Below are 22,471 nucleotides of genomic sequence, written 5' to 3' on the forward strand. Positions count from 1 at the left end.
TAGCACTGCTGCCTCACAACGCCAGGGACCCGGGTTCGATTCCCGGCTTGGGTCACTGTCTGCGCGGAGCCTGCACGTTCTCCCCGTGTCTGCGTGGGTTTCCTCCGGGTGCTCCAGTTTCCTCCCACAGTCCGAAAGACGTGCTGGTTAGGGTGCATTGGCCGTGCTGAATTCTCCCGCTGTGTTACCCCAACAGGAGTGTGGCCACTGGGGGATTCTCACAGTAACTTCAATGTAAGCCTCCAAATAAATACATTTTACAAACTTCAGAAAACATTAAACTTTAGAAAACTCATCTTCCGCCTCACTCACGCCATCCTGCTGTGTCAACACCTTTCTCATTGGGGCTGAGGGGAGGGAGGAACCAGTCCCCTCCTCCACATCCCTCTCGCTCCCCCTCTCCACCTCTCCTCCCCCTCTCCTCCTCTCTCCCCTCCCCTCTCTCCCACCTCCTCCCTCCCATTCCCGCTCACAGTATGAATAATATTTACCTTTCCTTGCTGCTGCTGTGTGGTCAGCCTCACGCTGCACTGGGCACAGCCTCTCTCTCTCTCTCTCTGCCGAGCTGCTTTCTGCCTCCCTCCTGTCAAAGCACAGATCCTGCAGGGTGACGAGACAGGAGAGTGTGAGACTCCCTCTCATTCTGCCTGCTCTGGGGGTGCTGGCTGGGGGGGGAATGTGGGTGTGTGCCACTGGCTTGGGACAGCAATGTCTGCCACAAAGGGTCAACTCTGGTTCCTGGAGGAAGCAACAGCGCCTCCGGGCGCAGAGTCCGGCCCGGCAGCTCAGCAGGGTAGGGAAAGGGAGGATGAGCAAACTGACCACAGCACCAAGGTACAGGGAGCCATCCAAGTGGGGGGAGAAACAAAAAATGTCGTAGAAATTGGGGATAGTACACTTTTGGGTGCTGTTGGTGGGGGGGGGGGATGACTTAGCAGGGGTAAGCCATGGGATACAGGTCACTGGCTCAGAGTCTGTCCTTGTGGCTCAGAAGGGAAGGGGGGAGAGGAGTAGAGGATTAGTCATTGGGGACTCCATAGTTAAAGGGACGGATAGGAGATTCCGCGGGAACGAGAGAGACTCGCGGTTGGTGTGTTACCTCCCAGGAGCCAGAGTCCACGATGTCTCGGATCGTGTTTTCTAAATCCTTAAGGGGGAGGGGGACCAGCCCCAAGTTGTGGTTCACATAGGCACTCAAGACATAGGTAGGAAAAGGGATGGGGATGTAAGGCAGAAATTCAGGGAGTTAGGGTGGAAGCTTAGGGCTAGAACAAACAGAGTTGTTATCTCCGGTTTGTTACCCGTGCCACGTGATAGTGAGGAGAGGAATAGGGAGAGAGAGCAGTTGAACACGTGGTTACAGGGATGGTGCAGGAGGGAAGGTTTCAGATACCTGGATAATTGGGGCTCTTTCTGGGGTAGGTGGGACCTCTACAAACAGGATGGTCTGCACTTGAACCAGAGGGGTACCAATATCTGGGGGGGGGGGGGGGGGGTATTTGCTCATGCTCTTCGGGAGGGTTTAAACTAATTCAGCAGGGGGGTGGGTACCTGAATTGTTGCTCCGGTGTACAGGAGGTTGAGAGTAGTGAGGTCATGGATGAAGTTTCAGAGTCGCAGGAGTGTACTGGCAGGCAGGAAGGCGGTTTGAAGTGTGTATACTTCAACGCCAGGAGCATCCGGAATAAGGTGGGTGAGCTTGCAGCTTGGGTTGGTACCTGGGACTTCGATGTTGTGGCCATCTCGGAGACATGGATAGAGCAGGGACAGGAATGGTTGTTGCAGGTTCCGGGGTTTAGATGTTTCAGTAAGTGCAGGGAAGGTGGTAAAAGAGGGGGAGGTGTGGCATTGTTAGTCAAGGACAGTATTATGGTGGCAGAAAGGACTTTTGATGAGGACTCGTCTACTGAGGTAGTTTGGGCTGAGGTTAGAAACAGGAAAGGAGAGGTCACCCTGTTGGGAGTTTTTTATGGACCTCCGAAAAGTTCCAGAGATGTAGAGGAAAAGATTGCAAAGATGATTCTGGATAGGAGCGAAAGTAACAGGGTAGTTGTACTGGGGGACTTTAGCTTTACAAATATTGACTGGAAAAGCTATAGTTCGAGTACTTTAGAGGGGTCAGTTTTTGTCCAATGTGTGCAGGAAGGCTTCCTGATGCAGTATGTAGATAGACCAACAAGAGGCAAGGCCACATTGGATTTGATACTGGGTAATGAACCAGGCCACGTGTTAGATTTGGAGGTAGGTGAGCACTTTGGTGACAGTGACCACAATTCGATTACGTTTACCTTAGCAATGGAAAAGGATAGGTATATACCAAAGGGCAAGAGTTATAGCTGGGGGAAAGGAAATTATGATGCAATTAGGCGAGATTTAGCTGGCATAGGTTGGAGAAGGAAACTGCAGGGGATGGGCACAATTGTAATGTGGAGCTTGTTCAAGGAACAGCTACTACGCGTCCTTGATAAATATGTACCTGTCAGGATGGGAGGAAGCAGACGTGTGAGGGAACTGTGGTTTACAAAGGAGGTTGAATCTCTTGTGAAGAGGAAGAAGGAGACTTATGTTAAGATGAGACGTGAAGGCTCAGTTAGGGCACTTGAGAGTTACAAGTTAGCCAGGAAGGACCTAAAGAGAGAGTTAAGAAGAGCCAGGAGGGGACATGAGAAGTCTTTGACAGGTAGGATCAAGGAAAACCCTAAAGCTTTCTATAGGTATGTCAGGAGTAAAAGAATGACGAGGGTAAGATTAGGGCCAGTCAAGGACAGGAGTGGGAAGTTGTGCGTGGAGTCTGAAGAGGAGAGGCACTAAATGAATATTTTTCATCGGTATTCACACTGGAGAGGGACAGTGTTGTCGAGGGGAGTACTGAGATGCAGGCTGTTGGACTGGATGGGACTGATGTTCACAAGGAGGAGGTGTTAGCAATTCTGGAAAGGGTAAAAATAGATAAGTCCTCTGGGCCGGATGGGATTTATCCTAGGATTCTCTGGGAGGCTAGAGAGGAGATTGCAGAGCCTTTGGCTTTGATCTTTGTGTCGTCATTGTCTACAGGAACAGTGCCAGAAGACTGGAGGATAGCAAATGTTGTCCCCTTGTTCAAGAAGGGGAGTCGGGACAACCCTGGTAATTATAGACCGATGAGCCTTACCTCTGTTGTGGGCAAAGTATTGGAAAGGATTATAAGAGATAGGATTTATAATCACCTAGAAAGGAATAATTTGATTAGGGATAGTCAGCACGGTTTTGTGAAGGGTAGGTCGTGCCTCACAAACCTTATTGAGTTCTTTGAGAAGGTGACCAAAGAGGTGGATGAGGGTAAAGCGGTTGATGTGGTGTATATGGATTTCAGCAAAGCGTTTGATAAGGTTCCCCATGGTAAGCTATTGCAGAAGATACGGACACATGGGATTGAGGGTGATTTAGTGGTTTGGATCAGGAATTGGCTCGCTGTAAGAAAACAGAGGGTGGTGGTTGATGGGAAATATTCATCCTGGAGTTCAGTTACTAGTGGTGTACCACAAGGATCTGTTTTGGGGCCGCTGCTGTTTGTCATTTTTATTCATGACCTGGATGAGGGCATGGAAGGATAGATTAGTAAATTTGCGGATGACACTAAAGTCGGTGGAGTTGTAGACAGTGCGGAGGGAAGTGGCAGGTTACAGAGGGACATAGATAAGCTGCAGAGCTGGGCTGAGAAGTGGCAAATGGAGTTCAATGCGGAAAAGTGTGAGGTGATTCACTTTGGAAGGAGTAACAGGAATACAGAGTACTGGGCTAATGGTAAGATACTTGGTAGTGTGCTTGAACAGAGGGATCTGGGTGTCCATGTGCATAGATCCCTGAAAGTTGGCACCCAGGTTGATAGGGTTGTTAAGAAGGCGTACGGTGTGTTAGCTTTTATTGGTAGAGGGATTGAGTTTCGGAGCCAGGAGGTCATGCTGCAACTGTACAAAACTCTGGTGCGGCTGCATTTGGAGTATTGCGTACAGTTCTGGTCACCGCATTATAGGAAAGATGTGGAAGTGTTGGAAAGGGTGCAGAGGAGATTTACCAGGATGTTGCCTGGTATGGTGGGAAAATCGTATGAGGAAAGGCTGAGGGGCTTGAGGTTGTTTTCGTTAGAGAGAAGAAGGTTAAGAGGTGACTTAATAGAGGCATACAAGATGATCAGAGGATTAGATAGGGTGGATAGTGAGAGCCTTTTTCCTCGGATGGTGATAGGTAGCACGAGGGGACATAGCTTTAAATTGAGGGGTGATAGATATAGGACAGATGTTAGAGGTAGGTTCTTTACTCAGAGAGTAGTAAGGGCGTGGAATGCCCTGCCTGCAGCAGTAGTGGACTCGTCAACATTAAGAGCATTCAAATGGTCATTGGATAAACATATGGATGATATTGGAATAGTGTAGGTTAGAGGGGCTTTAGATTGGTTTCACTGGTCGGCGCAACATCGAGGGCCGAAGGGCCTGTACTGCACTGTAATGTTCTATGTTCTATGTTGCCAGTGCGGAGGTGACAGATTCCCCGAGCGGACATTGGGTAATCAGAGCCACTCCACCGGCCCTGCGAGGTCAGTGAGCTCGGGGACTTTTCCTTCCCACTAAAGGTTGCAGTTTGCACCACATCTGACAGTACCCTCACCATCGCCAGTCAGAGCCTGAGGCCGTTCCCAGACCCCAACATGAACAACAGGATCCTGCTGCTTATCACCATCCTCTGTGTCCTGACCGCAGCCACAGGTACCAGTGTTCAGTGTGTCCCTGAAATTCAATGTGGTGTCGGAGATAGCCCCACAGAGAGAGAGGGCAGGATTTAACGGCCTTGTCCCAAAACCGTAAAACCCCACCCGAGGTCACCGGACCTCCCAAATGTCTGCCCCTCGCCCGCTCCGATATCCGTGGCAGGCAGAACAGTAAAACTCCAGCCAGTGTCTGTCTGAGATAGTGCTTGTTCAGACACCGTCTGTACCTGTGTCCGCACAGCGATCGGACGCTGTATCTGTGTGTGCACAGCGATCGGACGCTGTACCTGTGTCCACACAGTGATCGTGCGCTGTACCTGTGTCTGCACAGCGATCGTACGCAGTACCTGTGTCCACACAGTGATCGTGCGCTGTACCTGTGTCTGCACAGCGATCGTACGCAGTACCTGTGTCCGCACAGTGATCGTACGTTGTACTTGTGCCTGCGCAGCGATCGTATGCTGTACCTGTGCCTGCACAGCGATCGTACGCTGTACCTGTGTCTGGATAGTGATCGTACGTTGTACCTGTCTCCGCACAGTGATCGTACGTTGTACCTGTGCCTGTACAGCGATCGTACGCTGTACCTGTGTCTGCACAGTGATCGGACGCTGTACCTGTGTCCACATAGTGATCGGACGCTGTACCTGTGCCTGTACAGCGATCGTACGCTGTACCTGTGTCTGCACAGTGATCGTACGCTGTACCTGTGTCTGCGCAGCGATCGTACGCTGTACCTGTGTCCGCACAGTGATCGTACGCTGTACCTGTCTCCGCACAGTGATCGTACGCTGTACCTGTGTCTGCGCAGCGATCGTACGCTGTACCTGTGTCTGCGCAGCGATCGTACGCTGTACCTGTGTCCGCACAGTGATCGTACGCTGTACCTGTGTCCGCACAGTGATCGTACGCTGTACCTGTATCCACACAGCGATCGGACGCTGTACCTGTCTCCGCACAGTGATCGGACGCTGTACCTGTGTCCGCACAGCGATCGGACGCTGTACCTGTGTCCGCACAATGATCGTACGCTGTACCTGTCTCCGCACAGTGATCGTACGCTGTACCTGTGTCTGCACAGCGATCGTACGCTGTACCTGTATCCACACAGTGATCGTACGCTGTACCTGTATCCACACAGCGATCGTACGCTGTACCTGTGTCTGCGCAGCGATCGTACGCTGTACCTGTGTCCGCACAGTGATCGTACGCTGTACCTGTATCCACACAGCGATCGGACGCTGTACCTGTCTCCGCACAGTGATTGGACTCTGTACCTGCATCTGCACAGTGATCGTACGCTGTACCTGTATCCACACAGTGATCGTACGCTGTACCTGTATCCACACAGCGATCGGACGCTGTACCTGTATCCGCACAGCGATCGGACGCTGTACCCGTGTCCACACAGCGATCGTACGTTGTACCTGTGCCTGCACAGCGATCGTACGCTGTACCCGTGTCCACACAGCGATCGTACGTTGTACCTGTGCCTGCACAGCGATCGGACGCTGTACCCGTGTCCACACAGCGATCGTACGCTGTACCTGTGCCTGCACAGCGATCGGACGCTGTACCCGTGTCCACACAGCGATCGTACGCTGTACCTGTGTCCGCGCAGCGACCGTACGCTGTACCTGTATCCACACAGTGATCGTACGCTGTACCTGGGTCTGCGCAGTGATCGTACGCTGTACCTGTGTCTGCGCAGCGATCGTACGCTGTACCTGTGTCTGCGCAGCGATCGTACGCTGTACCTGTATCCACACAGCGATCGGACGCTGTACCTGTGTCCGCACAGCAATCGTATGCTGTACCTGTATCTGCACAGTGATCGTACGCTGTACCTGTGTCTGCGCAGTGATCGTACGCTGTACCCGTGTCCGCACAGCGATCATACGCTGTACCTGTGTCTGCGCAGTGATCGTAGTCTGTACCTGTGTCCGCACAGTGATTGTACGCTGTACCCGTGTCCACACAGCGATCGTACACTGTACCTGTGTCCGCGCAGCGACCGTACGCTGTACCTGTATCCACACAGCGATCGTACGCTGTACCTGTGTCTGCGCAGCGATCGTACGCTGTACCTGTGTCTGCGCAGCGATCGTACGCTGTACCTGTATCCACACAGTGATTGTACGCTGTACCTGTGTCCGCACAGTGATCGTACGCTGTACCTGTATCCGCACAGCGATCGGACGCTGTACCTGTGCCTGCACAGCGATCGTACGCTGTACCTGTGTCCACACAGTGATCATACGCTGTACCTGTGTCCGCACAGCGATCGTACGCTGTACCTGTATCCGCACAGCGATCGGACGCTGTACCTGTCTCCGCACAGCGATCGGACGCTGTACCTGTCTCCGCACAGCGATCGGACGCTGTACCTGTCTCCGCACAGCGATCGGACGCTGTACCTGTCTCCGCACAGCGATCGGACGCTGTACCTGTCTCCGCACAGTGATCGGACGCTGTACCTGTCTCCGCACAGTGATCGGACGCTGTACCTGTCTCCGCACAGTGATCGGACGCTGTACCTGTCTCCGCACAGTGATCGGACGCTGTACCTGTGTTCGCACAGCGATCGGACGCTGTACCTGTGTTCGCACAGCGATCGGACAACTGTCTGTACCTACAGGGTTAATGGTCAGTGTAGATGCTTCCCTAGTTACGGTTTATTCCTCCTCCACTGAACCACTCTGTTAGCAAGCTTGCCAGAGTCAGTGCAAGGTGCTTTAATAATCTGTCCTGTGTCAGAGGCAGAGGAGGTGAGCTGTTTCAGTGAAATGGACAGTCAGACAGGGAAGTGCGTGGATCTGATTGGACCTGGCATTGAACAAGAGGATTGTTGTCTGAATATCAACTACTGCTTTCAGCTGGAAGAAGGCGGGATCTCACACTCCTGCAGGTGAGTCACACACACAAACTATTTCTCCCAATCCCGGGTTGTACCTGTCCTGGGAGGGTTTGATGGGGACAGTGTAGAGGGAGCTTTACTCTGTATCTAACCACGTGCTGTACCTGTCCTGGGAGTGTTTGATGGGGACAGTGTAGAGGGAGCTTTACTCTGTATCTAACCCCGTGCTGTACCTGTCCTGGGAGGGTTTGATGGGGACAGTGTAGAGAGAGCTTTACTCTGTATCTAACCCCGTGCTGTACCTGTCCTGGGAATGTTTGATGGGGGACAGTGTAGAGAGAGCTTTACTCTGTATCTAACCCCGTGCTGTACCTGTCCTGGGAATGTTTGATGGGGACAGTGTAGAGAGAGCTTTACTCTGTATCTAACCCCGTGCTGTACCTGTCCTGGGAGTGTTTGATGGGGACAGTGTAGAGGGAGCTTTACTCTGTATCTAACCTCGTGTTGTACCTGTCCTGGGAGTGTTTGATGGGGGACAGTGTAGAGGGAGCTTTACTCTGTATCTAACCCCGTGCTGTACCTGTCCTGGGTGTGTTTGATGGGAGACAGTGTAGAGGGAGCTTTACTCTGTATCTAACCCCGTGCTGTACCTGTCCGGGGAGTGTTTGATGAGGACAGTGTAGAGGGAGCTTTACTCTGTATAGACAACACAGGTTAACAACACCAGGTTAAAGCCCAACAGGTTTATTTGGTAGCAAAAGCCACACAAGCTTTCGGAGCTGCAAGCCCCTTCTTCAGGTGAGTGGGAATTCTGTTCACAAACAGGGCATATAAAGACACAGACTCAATTTACATGAATAATGGTTGGAATGCGAATACTTGCAGCTCATCAAGTCTTAAAGATACAAACAACGTGAGTGGAGATAGACAACCCGTTGTCTACCTGATACGCTGCAGGAAAGGATGTCCCGAGGCATGGTACATTGGGGAAACCATGCAGACGCTACGACAACGGATGAATGAACACCGCTCGACAATCACCAGGCAAGACTGTTCTCTTCCTGTTGGGGAGCACTTCAGCGGTCACGGGCATTCGGCCTCTGATATTCGGGTAAGCGTTCTCCAAGGCGGCCTTTGCGACACACGACAGCGCAGAGTCGCTGAGCAGAAACTGATAGCCAAGTTCCGCACACACGAGGACGGCCTCAACTGGGATATTGGGTTCATGTCACACTATTTGTAATCCCCACAGCCTGCCTGGACCTGCAGAGTTTCACTGGCTGTCTTGTCTGGAGACAATACATATCTCTTTAACCTGTCTTGATGCTCTCTCCACTCACGTTGTTTGTATCTTAAAGACTTGATTAGTTGTAAGTATTCGCATTCCAACCATTATTCATGTAAATTGATGTGTCTTTATATGCTCTGTTTGTCAACAGAATTCCCACTCACCTGAAGAAGGGGCTTGGAGCTCCGAAAGCTTGTGTGGCTTTTGCTACCAAATAAACCTGTTGGACTTTAACCTGGTGTTGTTAAACTTCTTACTGTGTTTACCCCAGTCCATCGCCGGCATCTCCACATCAGTGTTTGATGGGGACAGTGTAGAGGGAGATTTCCTCTGTATCTAACCCCGTGCTATACATGTCCTGGGAGTGGTTGATGGGGGACAGTGTAGAGGGAGATTTCCTCTGTATCTAACCCCGTGCTATACATGTCCTGGGAGTGTTTGATGGGGACAGTGCAGAGGGAGCTTTAGTCTGTATCTAACCCCGTGCTGTATCTGTCCTGGGAGTGTTTGATGGGGGACAGCGTAGAGGGAGCTTTATCTAACCCCATGCTGTATCTGCCCTGGGAGTGTTTGATGGGGGACAGTGCACAGGGAGCTTTACTCTGTATCTAACCCCGTGCTGTATCTGTCCAGGAAGTGTTTGATGGGGACAGTGCAGAGGGAGCTTTACTCTGTAGCTAACCCCATGCTGTATCTGCCCTGGGAGTGTTTGATGGGGGACAGTGTAGAGGGAGCTTTACTCTGTATCTAACCCTGTGCTGTACCCGTCCTGGGAGTGTTTGATGGGGGAACAGTCATAGAAGCTTGCAGCATGGAAACAGGCCCATCGGCCCAACTTGTCCATGCCACCTTTTTTTTAAAAACCCTAAGCTGATCCCAATTATCCACATTTGGCCCATATCCCTCTATACCCATCGTACCCATGTAACTGTCTAAATGCTTTTTAAAAGACAAAATTGTACCCGCCTCTACTACTACCTCTGACAGCTTGTTCCAGACACTCACCACCCTCTGTGTGAAAAAATTGCCCCTCTGGACACTTTTGTATCTCTCCCCTCTCACCTTAAACCTATGCCCTCTAGTTTTAGACTCCCATTCCTTTGGGAAAAGATATTGACTATCCAGCTGATCTGTGCCCCTCATTATTTTATAGACCTCTATAAGGTCACCCCTCAGCCTCCTACGCTCCAGAGGAAAAAGGTCCCAGTCTATCCAGCCTCTCCTTATAACTCAATCCAACAAGTCCTGGTAGCATCTTAATAAATCTTTTCTGCACTCTTTCCAGTTTAATAATATCCTTTCTATAATAGGGTGACCAGAATTGCACACAGTATTTCAAGTGTGGCCTTACCAATGTCTTGTACAACTTCAACAAGATGTTCCAACTCCTGTATTCAATGTTCTGACCGATGAAACCAAGCATGCCGAATGCCTTCTTCACGACTCTGTCCACCTGTGACTCCACATTCAAGGAGCTATGAACATGTACCCCTAGATCTCTTTGTTCTGTAACTCTCCCCCAAGCCCTACCATTAACTGAGTAAGTCCTGCTCTGGTTCAATCTACCAAAATGCATTACCTCGCATTTGTCTAAATTAAACTCCATCTGCCATTCGTCAGCCCACTGGCCCAATTGATCAAGATCCCGTTGCAATTGGAGATTCATTGTCCACTATGCCACCAATCTTAGTGTCATCTGCAAACTTACTAACCATGCCTCCTATATTCTCATCCAAATCATTAATATAAATGACAAATAACAGTGGACCCAGCACTGATCCCTGAGGCACACCGCTGGTCACAGGCCTCCAGTTTGAAAAACAACCCTCTACAACCACCCTCTGGCTTCTGTCAAGAAGCCAATTTTGTATCCATTTAGATACCTCACCCTGGATTCCGTGAGATTTAATCTTATGCAACAACCTACCATGCGGTACCTTGCCAAAGGCCTTGCTAAAGTCCATGTAGACAACATCAACTGCACTGCCCTCATCTACCTTCTTGGTTACCCCTTCAAAAAACTCAATCAAATTTGTGAGACATGATTTTCCACTCACAAAGCCATGCTGACTGTCCCTAATCAGTACTTGCGTCTCTAAATGCCTGTAGATCCTGTCTCTCAAAATACCTTCCAACAATTTACCCACCACAGATGTGAGGCTCACCGGCCTGTAGTTCCCAGGCTTTTCCCTGCAGCCCTTTTTAAACAAAGGCACAACATTTGCCACTCTCCAATCTTCAGGCACCTCACCCGTGACTATCGATGATTCAAATATCTCGGCTACGGGACCCGCAATTTCCTCCCTAGCCTCCCACAATGTCCTGGGATGCACTTGGAAACATAGAAACATAGAAAAACTACAGCACAAAACAGGCCCTTCGGCCCCACAAGTTGTGCCGAACATATCCCTACCTTTTAGACCTACCTATAACCCTCCATCCTATTAAGTTCCATGTACTCATCCAGGAGTCTCTTAAAAGACCCTATTGAGTTCGCCTCCACCACCACTGACGGCAGCCGATTCCACTCGCCCACCGCCCTCTGTGTGAAAAACTTCCCCCTAACATTTCCCCTGTACCTACCCCCCAGCACCTTAAACCTGTGTCCTCTCGTAGCAGCCATTTCCACCCTGGGAAAAAGCCTCTGAGAGTCCACCCGATCTATGCCTCTCAACATCTTGTATACCTCTATTAGGTCTCTTCTCATCCTACGTCTCTCCAAGGAGAAAAGACCAAGCTCCCTCAGCCTATCCTCATAAGGCATGCCACTCAATCCAGGCAACATCCTTGTAAATCGCCTCTGCACCCTTTCAATCTTTTCCACATCCTTCCTGTAATGAGGCGACCAGAACTGAGCACAGTACTCCAAGTGGGGTCTGACGAGAGTCTTTTATATAGCTGCATCATTATCCCCGGACTCCTAAACTCAATCCCTCGATTGATAAAGGCCAGCACACCATACGCCTTCTTAACCACCTCCTCCACCTGCGGGGCCGATTTTAGAGTCCTATGGACCCGGACCCCAAGGTCCTTCTGATCCTCTACCGTACTAAGAGTCTTTCCCTTTATATTGTACTCCTTCATCCCATTTGTCCTACCAAAATGGACCACTACGCATTTATCTGGGTTGAAGTCCACCTGCCACTTCTCCGCCCAGTCTTGCATCCTATCTATGTCCCGTTGTAACTTCTGACATCCCTCCAGACTATCCACAACCCCACCAACCTTCGTGTCGTCGGCAAACTTACCAACCCATCTCTCCGCTTCCTCATCCAGGTCATTTATGAAAATGACAAACAGCAAGGGTCCCGGAACAGATCCCTGGGGCACACCACTGGTGACCGACCTCCAATTAGAAAAAGACCCATCTATACACAGTCTCTGCCTCCTTTGGGCAAGCCAGTTCTGGATCCAGCGGGCAGCAGCCCCTTGGATCCCATGCCCTCTCGCTTTTCCTAGAAGCCTTGCATGGGGGACCTTATCGAACGCCTTGCTAAAATCCATATCAACCACATCTACCGCCTTCCCTTCGTCAATGTGTTTAGTCACATTTTCGAAGAACTCCACCAGGCTCGTAAGGCACGATCTGCCCTTGACAAAGCCATGCTGAGTATTCTTGAGCATACTAAACCTCTCTAAATGCTCATAAATCTTGTCCCTCAGGATCTTCTCCATCAGCTTACCAACCACTGAGGTTAGACTCACCGGTCGGTAATTTCCTGGGCTATCCTTATTCCCCTTCTTGAAAATAGGAACCACATCCGCAATCCTCCAATCCTCCGGCACCTCCCCCGTCTCCATCGACGACGCAAAGATCATCGCCAGAGGCTCTGCAATCTCTTCCCTCGCCTCCCACAGTAACCTGGGGTACATCCCATCCGGACCTGGCGACTTATCTATCTTGATGCCATTCAAAGATTCCAGCACAACCTCTTTCTTAAAGTCCACATACTCAATCTTTTCAGTCCACCGCAAGCCCACAGTACATCCACCCAGGTCCTTCTCCTCTGTGAAAACCGAGGCAAAATACTCATTCAGCACCTCTGCCATTTCTACTGGTTCCGTACAGATTTTCCCGCCTTCACCTTTTATAGGCCCTATTCCTTCACGTCTCATCCTTTTACTCTTCACATATTTATAGCACGCCTTAGGGTTTTCCTTAATCCTCCCTGCCAAGGCCTTCTCGTGACCCCTTCTGGCTCTCTAATTTCCTTCTTTAGTCCCTTCCTACAAGCCGTATACTCATCTAGATCCCTATCTTTGCCAAACTCTCTGAACCTTTTGTACGCTTTCCTTTTCTTCTCGACCAGGTCCCGCACAGCTTTCGTGCACCACAGTTCCTTTAACCGACCAACTCCTCCCTGTCTGCTCGGAACATTGTCCTGTAGAACTCTAGACAGACATTCCTTGAAAAACGGCCACCTCTCTTCAGTACATTTCCCCAAGAATACCTCCTTCCAATTTACTCCTCTAATTTGCTGCCTTATGTCTTCATATTTCCCCTTACTCCATATAAACACTTTCCTAGCTTGCCTGATCCTCTCTCTTTCCAATGCAAGCATAAAGGAGATAGAGTTATGATCGCTATCCCCAAGATGCTCTCCCACTGAGAGATCTGACACCTGTCCAGGCTCATTGGTCAGTATGAGATCAAGTACAGCCTCTCCTCTTGTAGGCTTGTCCACATGCTGTGTCAGGAAACCCTCCTGAACACACCTAACGAACCCCTCCCCATCCAATCCCCTTACCCTAGGGATATTCCAATCTATGTTTGGGAAATTAAAGTCTCCCATCACAACAACTCTGCTATTATTGCAACTCTCCAGGATCTGTTTCCCTATCTGCTCCTCCACCTCCCTGTTACTGTTGGGCCGCATATAGAAAACTCCCAGCAAAGTGATCGACCCTTTCCCACTCCTGAGACATCCAAGTCTCCATAATGGCCACCACATCACACTTCCAGGCATCGATCCACGCTCTGAGCTCATCCCCTTTATTCACTATACTCCTGGCATTAAAGTAAACACATCTCAATCCTTTGGTCTGAGCTCTCCCCTTCTCTATCCCCCGTCCATCCTCCCTCTGGACTGTCTATAACCCTTCTCTGTTTGCGAGCTAACAGAGAACTTCATCAGGTCCTGGGGATTTATCTACCTTGATGCGCTTTAAGACTTCCAGCACCTCCTTCTCTGTAATATGTACACTCCTCAAGACATCTCTGTTTATTTCCCCAAGTTCCCTAGCATCCATGCTTTTCTCAACAGTAAATACTGATGAGAAATATTCATTTAGGATCCCATCCATCTCTTGTACATAGATGACCTTGTTAATCCTTAAGAGGCCCTACTCTCTCCCTTGTTACTCTTTTGACCTTTATATTTGTAGAAGCTCTTTGGATTCTCCTTTGCCTTATCTGCCAAAACAATTTCGTGTCCCCTTTTTGCCCTCCTGATTTCTCTCTTAACTCGACTCCTACACCCCCTATACTCTTCAAGGGATCCACTTGATCCCAGCTGCCTATGCACGTCATGTGCCTCTTTCTTCCTCTTGACCAGGCCCTCAATATCCCGAGTCATCCAGGGTTCCCAACTTCTGTCAGCCTTGCCCTTCACTCTAACAGGAATGTACTTACCCTGAACCCTGGTTAACACACTTTTGAAAGCCTCCCACTTACCAGACGTCCCTTTGCCTTCCCACAGACTCCCCCAATTAACTTTTGAAAGTTCCTGCCTAACACCATCAAAATTGGCCTTGGCCCAATTTAGAATTTTAACTTTTGGGACAGTCCTATCATTCTCCATAGCTATCTTAAAACCAATAGAATTATGGTCACTGGTCCCAAAGTGATCCCTCACTAACACTTCTGTCACCTGCCCTTCCTTATTTCCCAAGAGGAGGTCAAGTTTTGCCCCCTCTCTAGTCGGGCCATCCACAAACTGAATGAGAAATTCCTCCTGAATACACTCAACAAATTTCTCTCCATCCAACCCTCTAATACTATGGCTGTCCCGGTCAATGTTGGGAAAGTTAAAATCTCCGACTATTACCACCCTATTTTTCTTGGAGCTATCTGTAATCTCTTTATATTTTTGCTCCTCAATTTCCCGCTGACTATTTGGGGGCCAATAGTACAACCCTAGCAAAGTGATTTCCCCCTTCTTATTCCTCAGTTCTACCCATATAGACTCAGTGGCTGAACCCGAGGATATAGCCCCTCTCAGTGTAGCGGGAGCTTTACTCTGTGTCTAACCCCGTGCTGTACCTGTCCTGGGAGTGTTTGATAGGGACAGTGTAGAGGGAGCTTTACTCTGTATCTAAACCCGTGCTGTACCTGTCCTGGGAGTGTTTGATGGGGACAGTGTAGAGGGAGCTTTGCTCTGTATCTATCCCTGTGCTGTACCTGTCCTGGGAGTGTTTGATGGGGACAGTGTAGAGGGAGCTTTACTCTGTATCTAACCCCTTGCTGTACCTGTCCTGGGAGTGTTTGATGGGGACAGCGTAGAGGGAGCTTTACTCTGTATCGAACCCCATGCTGTACCTGTCCTGGGAGTGTTTGACGGGGGACAGTGTAGAGGGAGCTTTACTCTGTATCTAACCCCATGCTGTACCTGTCCTGGGAGTGTTTGATGGGGACAGTGTGGAGGGAGCTTTACTCTGTATCTATCCCTGTGCTGTACCTGTCCTGGGAGTGTTTGATGGGGACAGAGAAGAGGGACATTACTCTGTATCTAACCCCGTGCTGTACCTGTCCTGGGAGTGTTTGATGGGGTCAGTGTCAAGGGAGCTTTACTCTGTATCTAACCCCGTGCTGTACCTGTCCTGGGAGTGTTTGATGGGGACAGTGTCGAGGGAGCTTTACTCTGTATCTAACCCCGTGCTGTACCTGTCCTGGGAGTGTTTGATGGGGGACAGTATAGGGGGAGCTTTACTCTGTATCAAACCCTGTGCTGTACCTGTCCTGGGAGTGTTTGATGGGGACAGTGTAGAGGGAGCTTTACTCTGTATCTAACCCTGTGCTGTTCCTGTCCTGGGAGTGTTTGATGGGGACGTTGTTGGGGAGCTTTACTCTGTATCTAACCCCGTGCTGTTCCTGTCCTGGGAGTGTTTGATGGGGACAGTGAGGTTGCTTTTAGATGTTGCATTTTTTCAGGGAGGATAGGTGTCAAATTATTTACTCTGTAACATGTGGAAGATTGTTCTGGGTTATTCTGAGTGTTGATGAGACCCAGGCCAGTATTTCTAAGGTGTTTTATGTAGTTAGCCTGGAACCTAACTTTTACATTCAATTTTGGCATTAGAACAAACATTCAGGTATGATTCAAGTGACCCACTTGGGAGCTTTTATCAAACAGAGTTTATTTATGAACACAGTTAGAATATAATAAGAAGTATTAGCATAACTTTTACCAATGACAAGAATTGACATGACACAGTGTAACTCCTAACAACTAGCTGTCTCTATTGTTCCAAGTTAAAAACCATCCCACAGACATAATCCCTGGTCTGGACTTAGTACAGAAAGCAAGTATGCTCACATGATGCTGGATGGTGCAGCTTTGTAACTCCTGCTATGAATTGGTCCTTTGAATTTTGAATCAAATCTCTGAGGTTTTCCGGTCCTGGAGCATTCAGCATGCCTCTGGAGAGAGAGTCAGAGAGACTCACTGCCTGTTTCCACCAGGTTCTAACAGCAACTGGGAAACAAAACGAGAATTGGACTTTTCTGTGGAAAAAAACTGGCCCCAGGCTTCTCACCTGACCTGTCAATCATCCCCAAATCAAGCTCTGCTCAGCAATTGTGTAAGACCCCCAGGACACTGCATTAGTTCAGATTAAAATCAGCATAATGACTCTTACTGTGCTTCAGTTACAATTAGAGGACACCGGTTACAGACAGTACAGCACTGATAAAATACTAGGACCTGCTCAAAAAACCTGCAGAGAAACATGACTGAAATACATTTCTTTAAGGCACAGTATCATTACACTGTGAACAGTATTTGTGATTCTCTGTGTGGTATCCGATTATTGAGAATGTTTCTGTGACCGCCTAGCCCAATTGCACAGTGGACAGAGTGGACCGAGTGGTCACCGTGTACGGTGAGCTGCAAGGAGGGAGTACAGCAGCGGTGGCGAATTTGCTACGGGAAGGGGCAATGTGCTGGTCATGAAAACCTACAGACAAGATCCTGCATTGACTACGAATGTTGTGCGGGTGAGTAACCGGGGCCAGGTTAACCCAGGCTAGAGTACAAGGGTTAGAGACACAGTGTCAGTGGGTTGGTGAGTGCCCACAGAACTCGAGGTGACCAATTGAATGGGGCTGTGTTTCTGGGCTATCGGTCGGGGCTGTGTTTCTGGGCTATCGGTCGGGGCTGTGTTTCTGGGCTATCGGTCGGGGCTGTGTTTCTGGGCTATCGGTCGGGGCTGTGTTTCTGGGCTATCGGTCGGGGCTGTGTTTCTGGGCTATCGGTCGGGGCTGTGTTTCTGGGCTATCGGTCGGGGCTGTGTTTCTGGGCTATCGGTCGGGGCTGTGTTTCTGGGCTATCGGTCAGGGCTGTGTTTCTGGGTTATCGGTCAGGGCTGTGTTTCTGGGCTATCGGTCGGGGCTGTGTTTCTGGGCTATCGGTCGGGGCTGTGTTTCTGGGCTATCGGTCGGGGCTGTGTTTCTGGGCTATCGGTCGGGGCTGTGTTTCTGGGCTATCGGTCGGGGCTGTGTTTCTGGGCTATCGGTCGGAGCTGTGTTTCTGGGCTATCGGTTGGGGCTGTGTTTGTGGGCTATCGGTCAGGGCTGTGTTTCTGGGCTATCGGTCGGGGCTGTGTTTCTGGGCTATCGGTCGGGGCTGTGTTTCCGGGCTATCAGTCGGGGCTGTGTTTCCGGGCTATCAGTCGGGGCTGTGTTTCTGGGCTATCGGTCAGGGCTGTGTTTCTGGACTATCGGTCGGGGCTGTGTTTCTGGGCTATCGGTCGGGGCTGTGTTTCTGGGCTATCGGTCAGGACTGTGTTTCTGGGCTATCGGTCGGGGCTGTGTTTCTGGCTATCTGACAGGGCTGTGTTTCTGGGCTATCGGTCAGGGCTGTGTTTCTGGGTTATCGGTCAGGGCTGTGTTTCTGGGCTATCGGTCGGGGCTGTGTTTCTGGGCTATCGGTCGGGGCTGTGTTTCTGGGCTATCGGTCGGGGCTGTGTTTCTGGGCTATCGGTCGGGGCTGTGTTTCTGGGCTATCGGTCGGGGCTGTGTTTCTGGGCTATCGGTCGGAGCTGTGTTTCTGGGCTATCGGTCGGGGCTGTGTTTGTGGGCTATCGGTCAGGGCTGTGTTTCTGGGCTATCGGTCGGGGCTGTGTTTCTGGGCTATCGGTCGAGGCTGTGTTTCCGGGCTATCAGTCGGGGCTGTGTTTCCGGGCTATCAGTCGGGGCTGTGTTTCTGGGCTATCGGTCAGGGCTGTGTTTCTGGACTATCGGTCGGGGCTGTGTTTCTGGGCTATCGGTCGGGGCTGTGTTTCTGGGCTATCGGTCAGGACTGTGTTTCTGGGCTATCGGTCGGGGCTGTGTTTCTGGCTATCTGACAGGGCTGTGTTTCTGGGCTATTGGTCGGAGCTGTGTTTCCGGGCTATCGGTCGGGGCTGTGTTTGTGGGCTATCGGTCGGGGCTGTGTTTCTGGGCTATCGGTTGGGGCTGTGTTTGTGGGCTATCGGTCGGGGCTGTGTTTCTGGGCTATCGGTTGGGGCTGTGTTTGTGGGCTATCGGTCAGGGCTGTGTTTGTGGGCTATCGGTCAGGGCTGTGCTTCTGGGCTATCGGTCGGGCTGTGTTTGTGGGCTATCGGTCGGGGCTGTGTTTCTGGGCTATCAGTCAGGGCTGTGCTTCTGGGCTATCAGTTGGGGCTGTGTTTCTGGGTTATCGGTCGGGGCTGTGTTTCTGGGCTATCGGTCAGGGCTGTGTTTCTGGCTATCGGTCGGGGCTGTGTTTCTGGGCTATCGATCGGGGCTGTGTTTCTGGGCTATCGGTCAGGGCTGTGTTTCTGGGTTATTGGTTGGGGCTGTGTTTCTGGGCTATCGATCGGGGCTGTGTTTCTGGGCTATCGGTCAGGGCTGTGTTTCTGGGTTATTGGTTGGGGCTGTGTTTCTGGGCTATCGATCGGGGCTGTGTTTCTGGGCTATCGGTCAGGGCTGTGTTTCTGGGCTATTGGTTGGGGCTGTGTTTCTGGGCTATCGGTCAGGGCTGTGTTTCTGGGCTATTGGTTGGGGCTGTGTTTCTGGGCTATCGGTCAAGGCTGTGTTTCTGGGTTATTGGTTGGGGCTGTGTTTCTGGGCTATCGATTGGGGCTGTGTTTCTGGGCTACTGGTGTGGCTCGCGAAGATACAAAGATCATTGTCAGGGTCCCTGCAAACTCCTCTCTTGCCTCTCTCAATAACCTGGGGTAGATCCCATTGGGCCCTGGGGACTTATCCACCTTAATGCTCTTCAAGAGACAGAACACCACTTCTTTCTGGGCTATTGGTTGGGTTTGTGTTTCTGAACTATCAGCCAGGGCTACGTTTCTGGGCTACTGGTTGACTTTGGGGTTTCCCAGCTAATATGCAGGGCCATGTTTTGTCCTGTCGCGTGGGTCCGTGTTCCAAAGTGATCTTCTCTCTGTTCTGTGTTCTAGTTGATGGTGGGTGGAGTTCGTGGTCTCACTGGACCCACTGTTCAGTCACATGTGCCATTGGTCAGAAGGCACGAAATCGCAGCTGCTCAGACCCTCTCCCTTCGTGTGGGGGCCAATGTTACGGACCTGATCTCGAGGTTGAAAGATGTGATACCAAACAGATCTGCCCCAGTGAGTGTGAATCTTCATCACCCTCCCTTCTCTCTGTCACTCTCTCTTCTTGCCCTATCTTGTCCTCTCTGAATCTCCCTTTCCCTCATCTCTCTCTCTCTCTCTCTCTCTCTGCCTCCGTCTATCCATCGGTCACTCTCACTTGCCTGGGATTTGTCTGCATTTTGTGTTTGGCTCTGTCTGCATATTGCACAGACATTGGGCTGTTTTGTACAGATGTTGAAGATGCTGTTTGTTACAGATGTTGGAGATTGTATTTTGTACAGATGTTGGATAATGTGTTTTGTACAGATGTTGGATAATGTGTTTTGTACAGATGTTGGAGATTGTGTTTTGTACAGATGTCAGGCCCTGTGTTTTGTACAGATGTTGGGCTCTGTGTCACATCCAGATGTTGAGCCCTGGGCTCAGTGTTTCTGTACAGATGTTGCAGAGAGTTTGGCTGTAGATTCTATTGTCTATTCATTGAGTTGCTCTAACCTGCCCTTGTATTTGACAGCCCATGGATCCTGGTCACCGTGGGGACATTGGGCCTCGTGTGGTCAAACCTGTCAAAATGAAAGACCCGAATTGATTCCGGTCCGAAGGCGAACTCGACTTTGCAACAACCCAGCACCTTCTGTGTATCCACCTGGTGAACCTTGCCCTGCAAGCAACACAGAATCCAGTCCATGTGACTTCCTACCATTCTGTCCCAGTGAGTTCAAGCAGATTTACTGATTAAACCTGGGAACTCTTCCCACGGTGTAGGGACACCAGGGGAAGGGCCTCACGGCGCAGGGACGCCGGGGGGAAGGGTCCCACAGTGCAGGGAAAGTAGGGAAAGGGTCCCACGGTGCAGGGACACCAGGAGAAGGGCTCCATGGTGCAGGGACACCAGGGGAAGGGCCCCACGGTGCAGGGACACCAGGGGAAGGGCCCCACGGTGCAGGGACACCAGGGGAAGGGCCCCACGGTGCAGGGACACCAGGAGAAGGGCTCCATGGTGCTGGGACACCAGGGGAAGGGCCCCAGGGCACAGGGATATCAGGGGAAGGGCCCCAGGGCACAGGACACGAGGGGAAGGGTCCCCGGTGCAGGGACACCAGGGGAAGGGTCCCATGGTTAGGGGAGACTGGAGGAAGGGCCCCGGGGTGCAGGGACACCAGGGTAAGGCCCCCACAGTGCAGGGACAAAAGGGAAGGACCCCACAGTGCAGGGACACAAGGGAAGGACCCCACGGTGCAGGGACACCAGGGGGAGGGCCCCATGGTGCAGGGACACAAGGGAAGGGCTCCACGGTGCAGGGACACCAGGGGAAGGGCCCTAAAGTGCAGGGGCACCAGGGGAAGGGCCCCACGGTGCAGGGACACCAGGGGAAGGGCCCCACGGTGCAGGGACACCAGGAGAAGGGCCCTAAAGTGCAGGGACACCAGGGGAAGGGCCCTAAAGTGCAGGGACACCAGGGGAAGGGCCCTAAAGTGCAGGGACACCAGGGGAAGGGCCCTAAAGTGCAGGGACACCAGGGGAAGGGCCCTAAAGTGCAGGGACACCAGGGTAAGGGTCCCACTGTGCAGGGACACCAGGGGAAGGGCCCCACGGTGCAGGGACACCAGGAGAAGGGCCCCACGGTACAGGGACACCAGGGGAAGGGCCCCACGGTACAGGGACACCAGGGGAAGGGCCCCACGGTGCAGGGACACCAGGAGAAGGGCCCCACGGTGCAGGGACACCAGGGGAAGGGCCCCACAGTTAGGGGAGACTGGAGGAAGGGCCCTACAGTGCAGGGACACAAGGGAAGGGCCCCTGGTCACAGGGATACCAGGGGATGGGCTGGACGGTACAGGGGACAATTTGGTCTTTGTCAGTAAATGATTTGGCTCTAGGTTGCTGTCTCACTCTCTCTCTCTCTCTGTATCCCTCTCTGCGTTTAGTTTCAGGGAATTGGGGAGCCTGGACTGACGTGTCAGAGTGTTCTACAACCTGTGGCATTGGCAAAGTTCGTCAGGAGAGGCGATGTGACCAACCAGCTCCCAAGCACGGTGGCGCTGAGTGTCCTGGGGTTTCCGTCAAGAATACTCACTGCAACACCGAGATTCCCTGTCCAGGTGGGGAGGAGAATGTTGCTCTGTCTGGGGAGGAACTTGCACTGTTTGACATTGGAAATGGGGAGGTATTGGAGGCTCTGACGATCTTACAGATGGAGAAATCCTCAGGCCTGGGTGAATCGTGCCCTAGGCTGCTGTGGGAGGCAAGGCAGGAAATTGCAGGGGATCTGACGCAAGTTTTTAATTCCTCTCTGGCCACAGGGGAAGCGCAGTAAGAAGTCTCGCAACACCAGGTTAAAGTCCAACAGGTTTATTTGGCAGCACTGGCTTTCGGAGCCCCAAGCTCCTTCTTCAGGTGAGTGGGAGTTCCGTTCACAAACAGGGCGTATAAAGACACAAACTCAATTTACAAGATAATGGTTGGAATGCGAGTCTTTACAGGTAGTCAAGTCTTAAAGGTACAGGTGAGTGGAGAGAGCATTAAGCACAGGTTAAGTGGATGAGATTTTGCAAGCCTAGCAAGGGGGTTACAGATAGTGTGACATGAACCCAAGATCCCGGTTGAGGCCGTCCTCGTGTGTGTGGAACTTGGCTATCAGTTTCTGCTCAGCGACTCTGCGTTGTCGTGTGTCGTGAAGGCCGCCTTAAATCATAAATCATAAAAACCCTACAGTGCAGAAGGAGGCCATTCGGCCCATCGAGTCTGCACCGACCACAATCCCACCCAGGCCCTACCC

At 51.2% G+C, this 22,471-nt stretch overlaps 2 protein-coding genes across 4 annotated transcripts in view; both read left to right on the forward strand.

Moving 5' to 3' along the window:
- The window catches only part of LOC144506261 (properdin-like), a 119,571-nt gene that overhangs the window by 53,156 nt on the left and 43,944 nt on the right, over positions 1-22,471 (forward strand). Inside the window, exons 1-6 of one of the 3 annotated variants that reach the window (XM_078232125.1) lie at positions 4,634-4,742; positions 7,502-7,652; positions 16,944-17,104; positions 19,537-19,707; positions 20,207-20,404; positions 21,621-21,794. The exons of 1 other annotated variant lie outside the window; for it this stretch is intronic. In XM_078232125.1, the coding sequence (XP_078088251.1) occupies positions 4,685-4,742; positions 7,502-7,652; positions 16,944-17,104; positions 19,537-19,707; positions 20,207-20,404; positions 21,621-21,794 (913 nt within the window). In that variant the 5' untranslated portion in view covers positions 4,634-4,684. Of the gene's footprint in view, positions 1-4,633; positions 4,743-7,501; positions 7,653-16,943; positions 17,105-19,536; positions 19,708-20,206; positions 20,405-21,620; positions 21,795-22,471 lie in introns of those variants that run through there. One more of the 3 variants, XM_078232124.1, reaches the window with a different exon arrangement.
- The window catches only part of LOC144506107 (properdin-like), an 89,324-nt gene that overhangs the window by 22,785 nt on the left and 44,068 nt on the right, over positions 1-22,471 (forward strand). The window lies entirely within an intron of this gene.

This window comes from Mustelus asterias, chromosome 17 (genome assembly GCF_964213995.1).
Source record: "Mustelus asterias chromosome 17, sMusAst1.hap1.1, whole genome shotgun sequence".
Classification (NCBI taxonomy): Eukaryota; Metazoa; Chordata; class Chondrichthyes; order Carcharhiniformes; family Triakidae; genus Mustelus; species Mustelus asterias.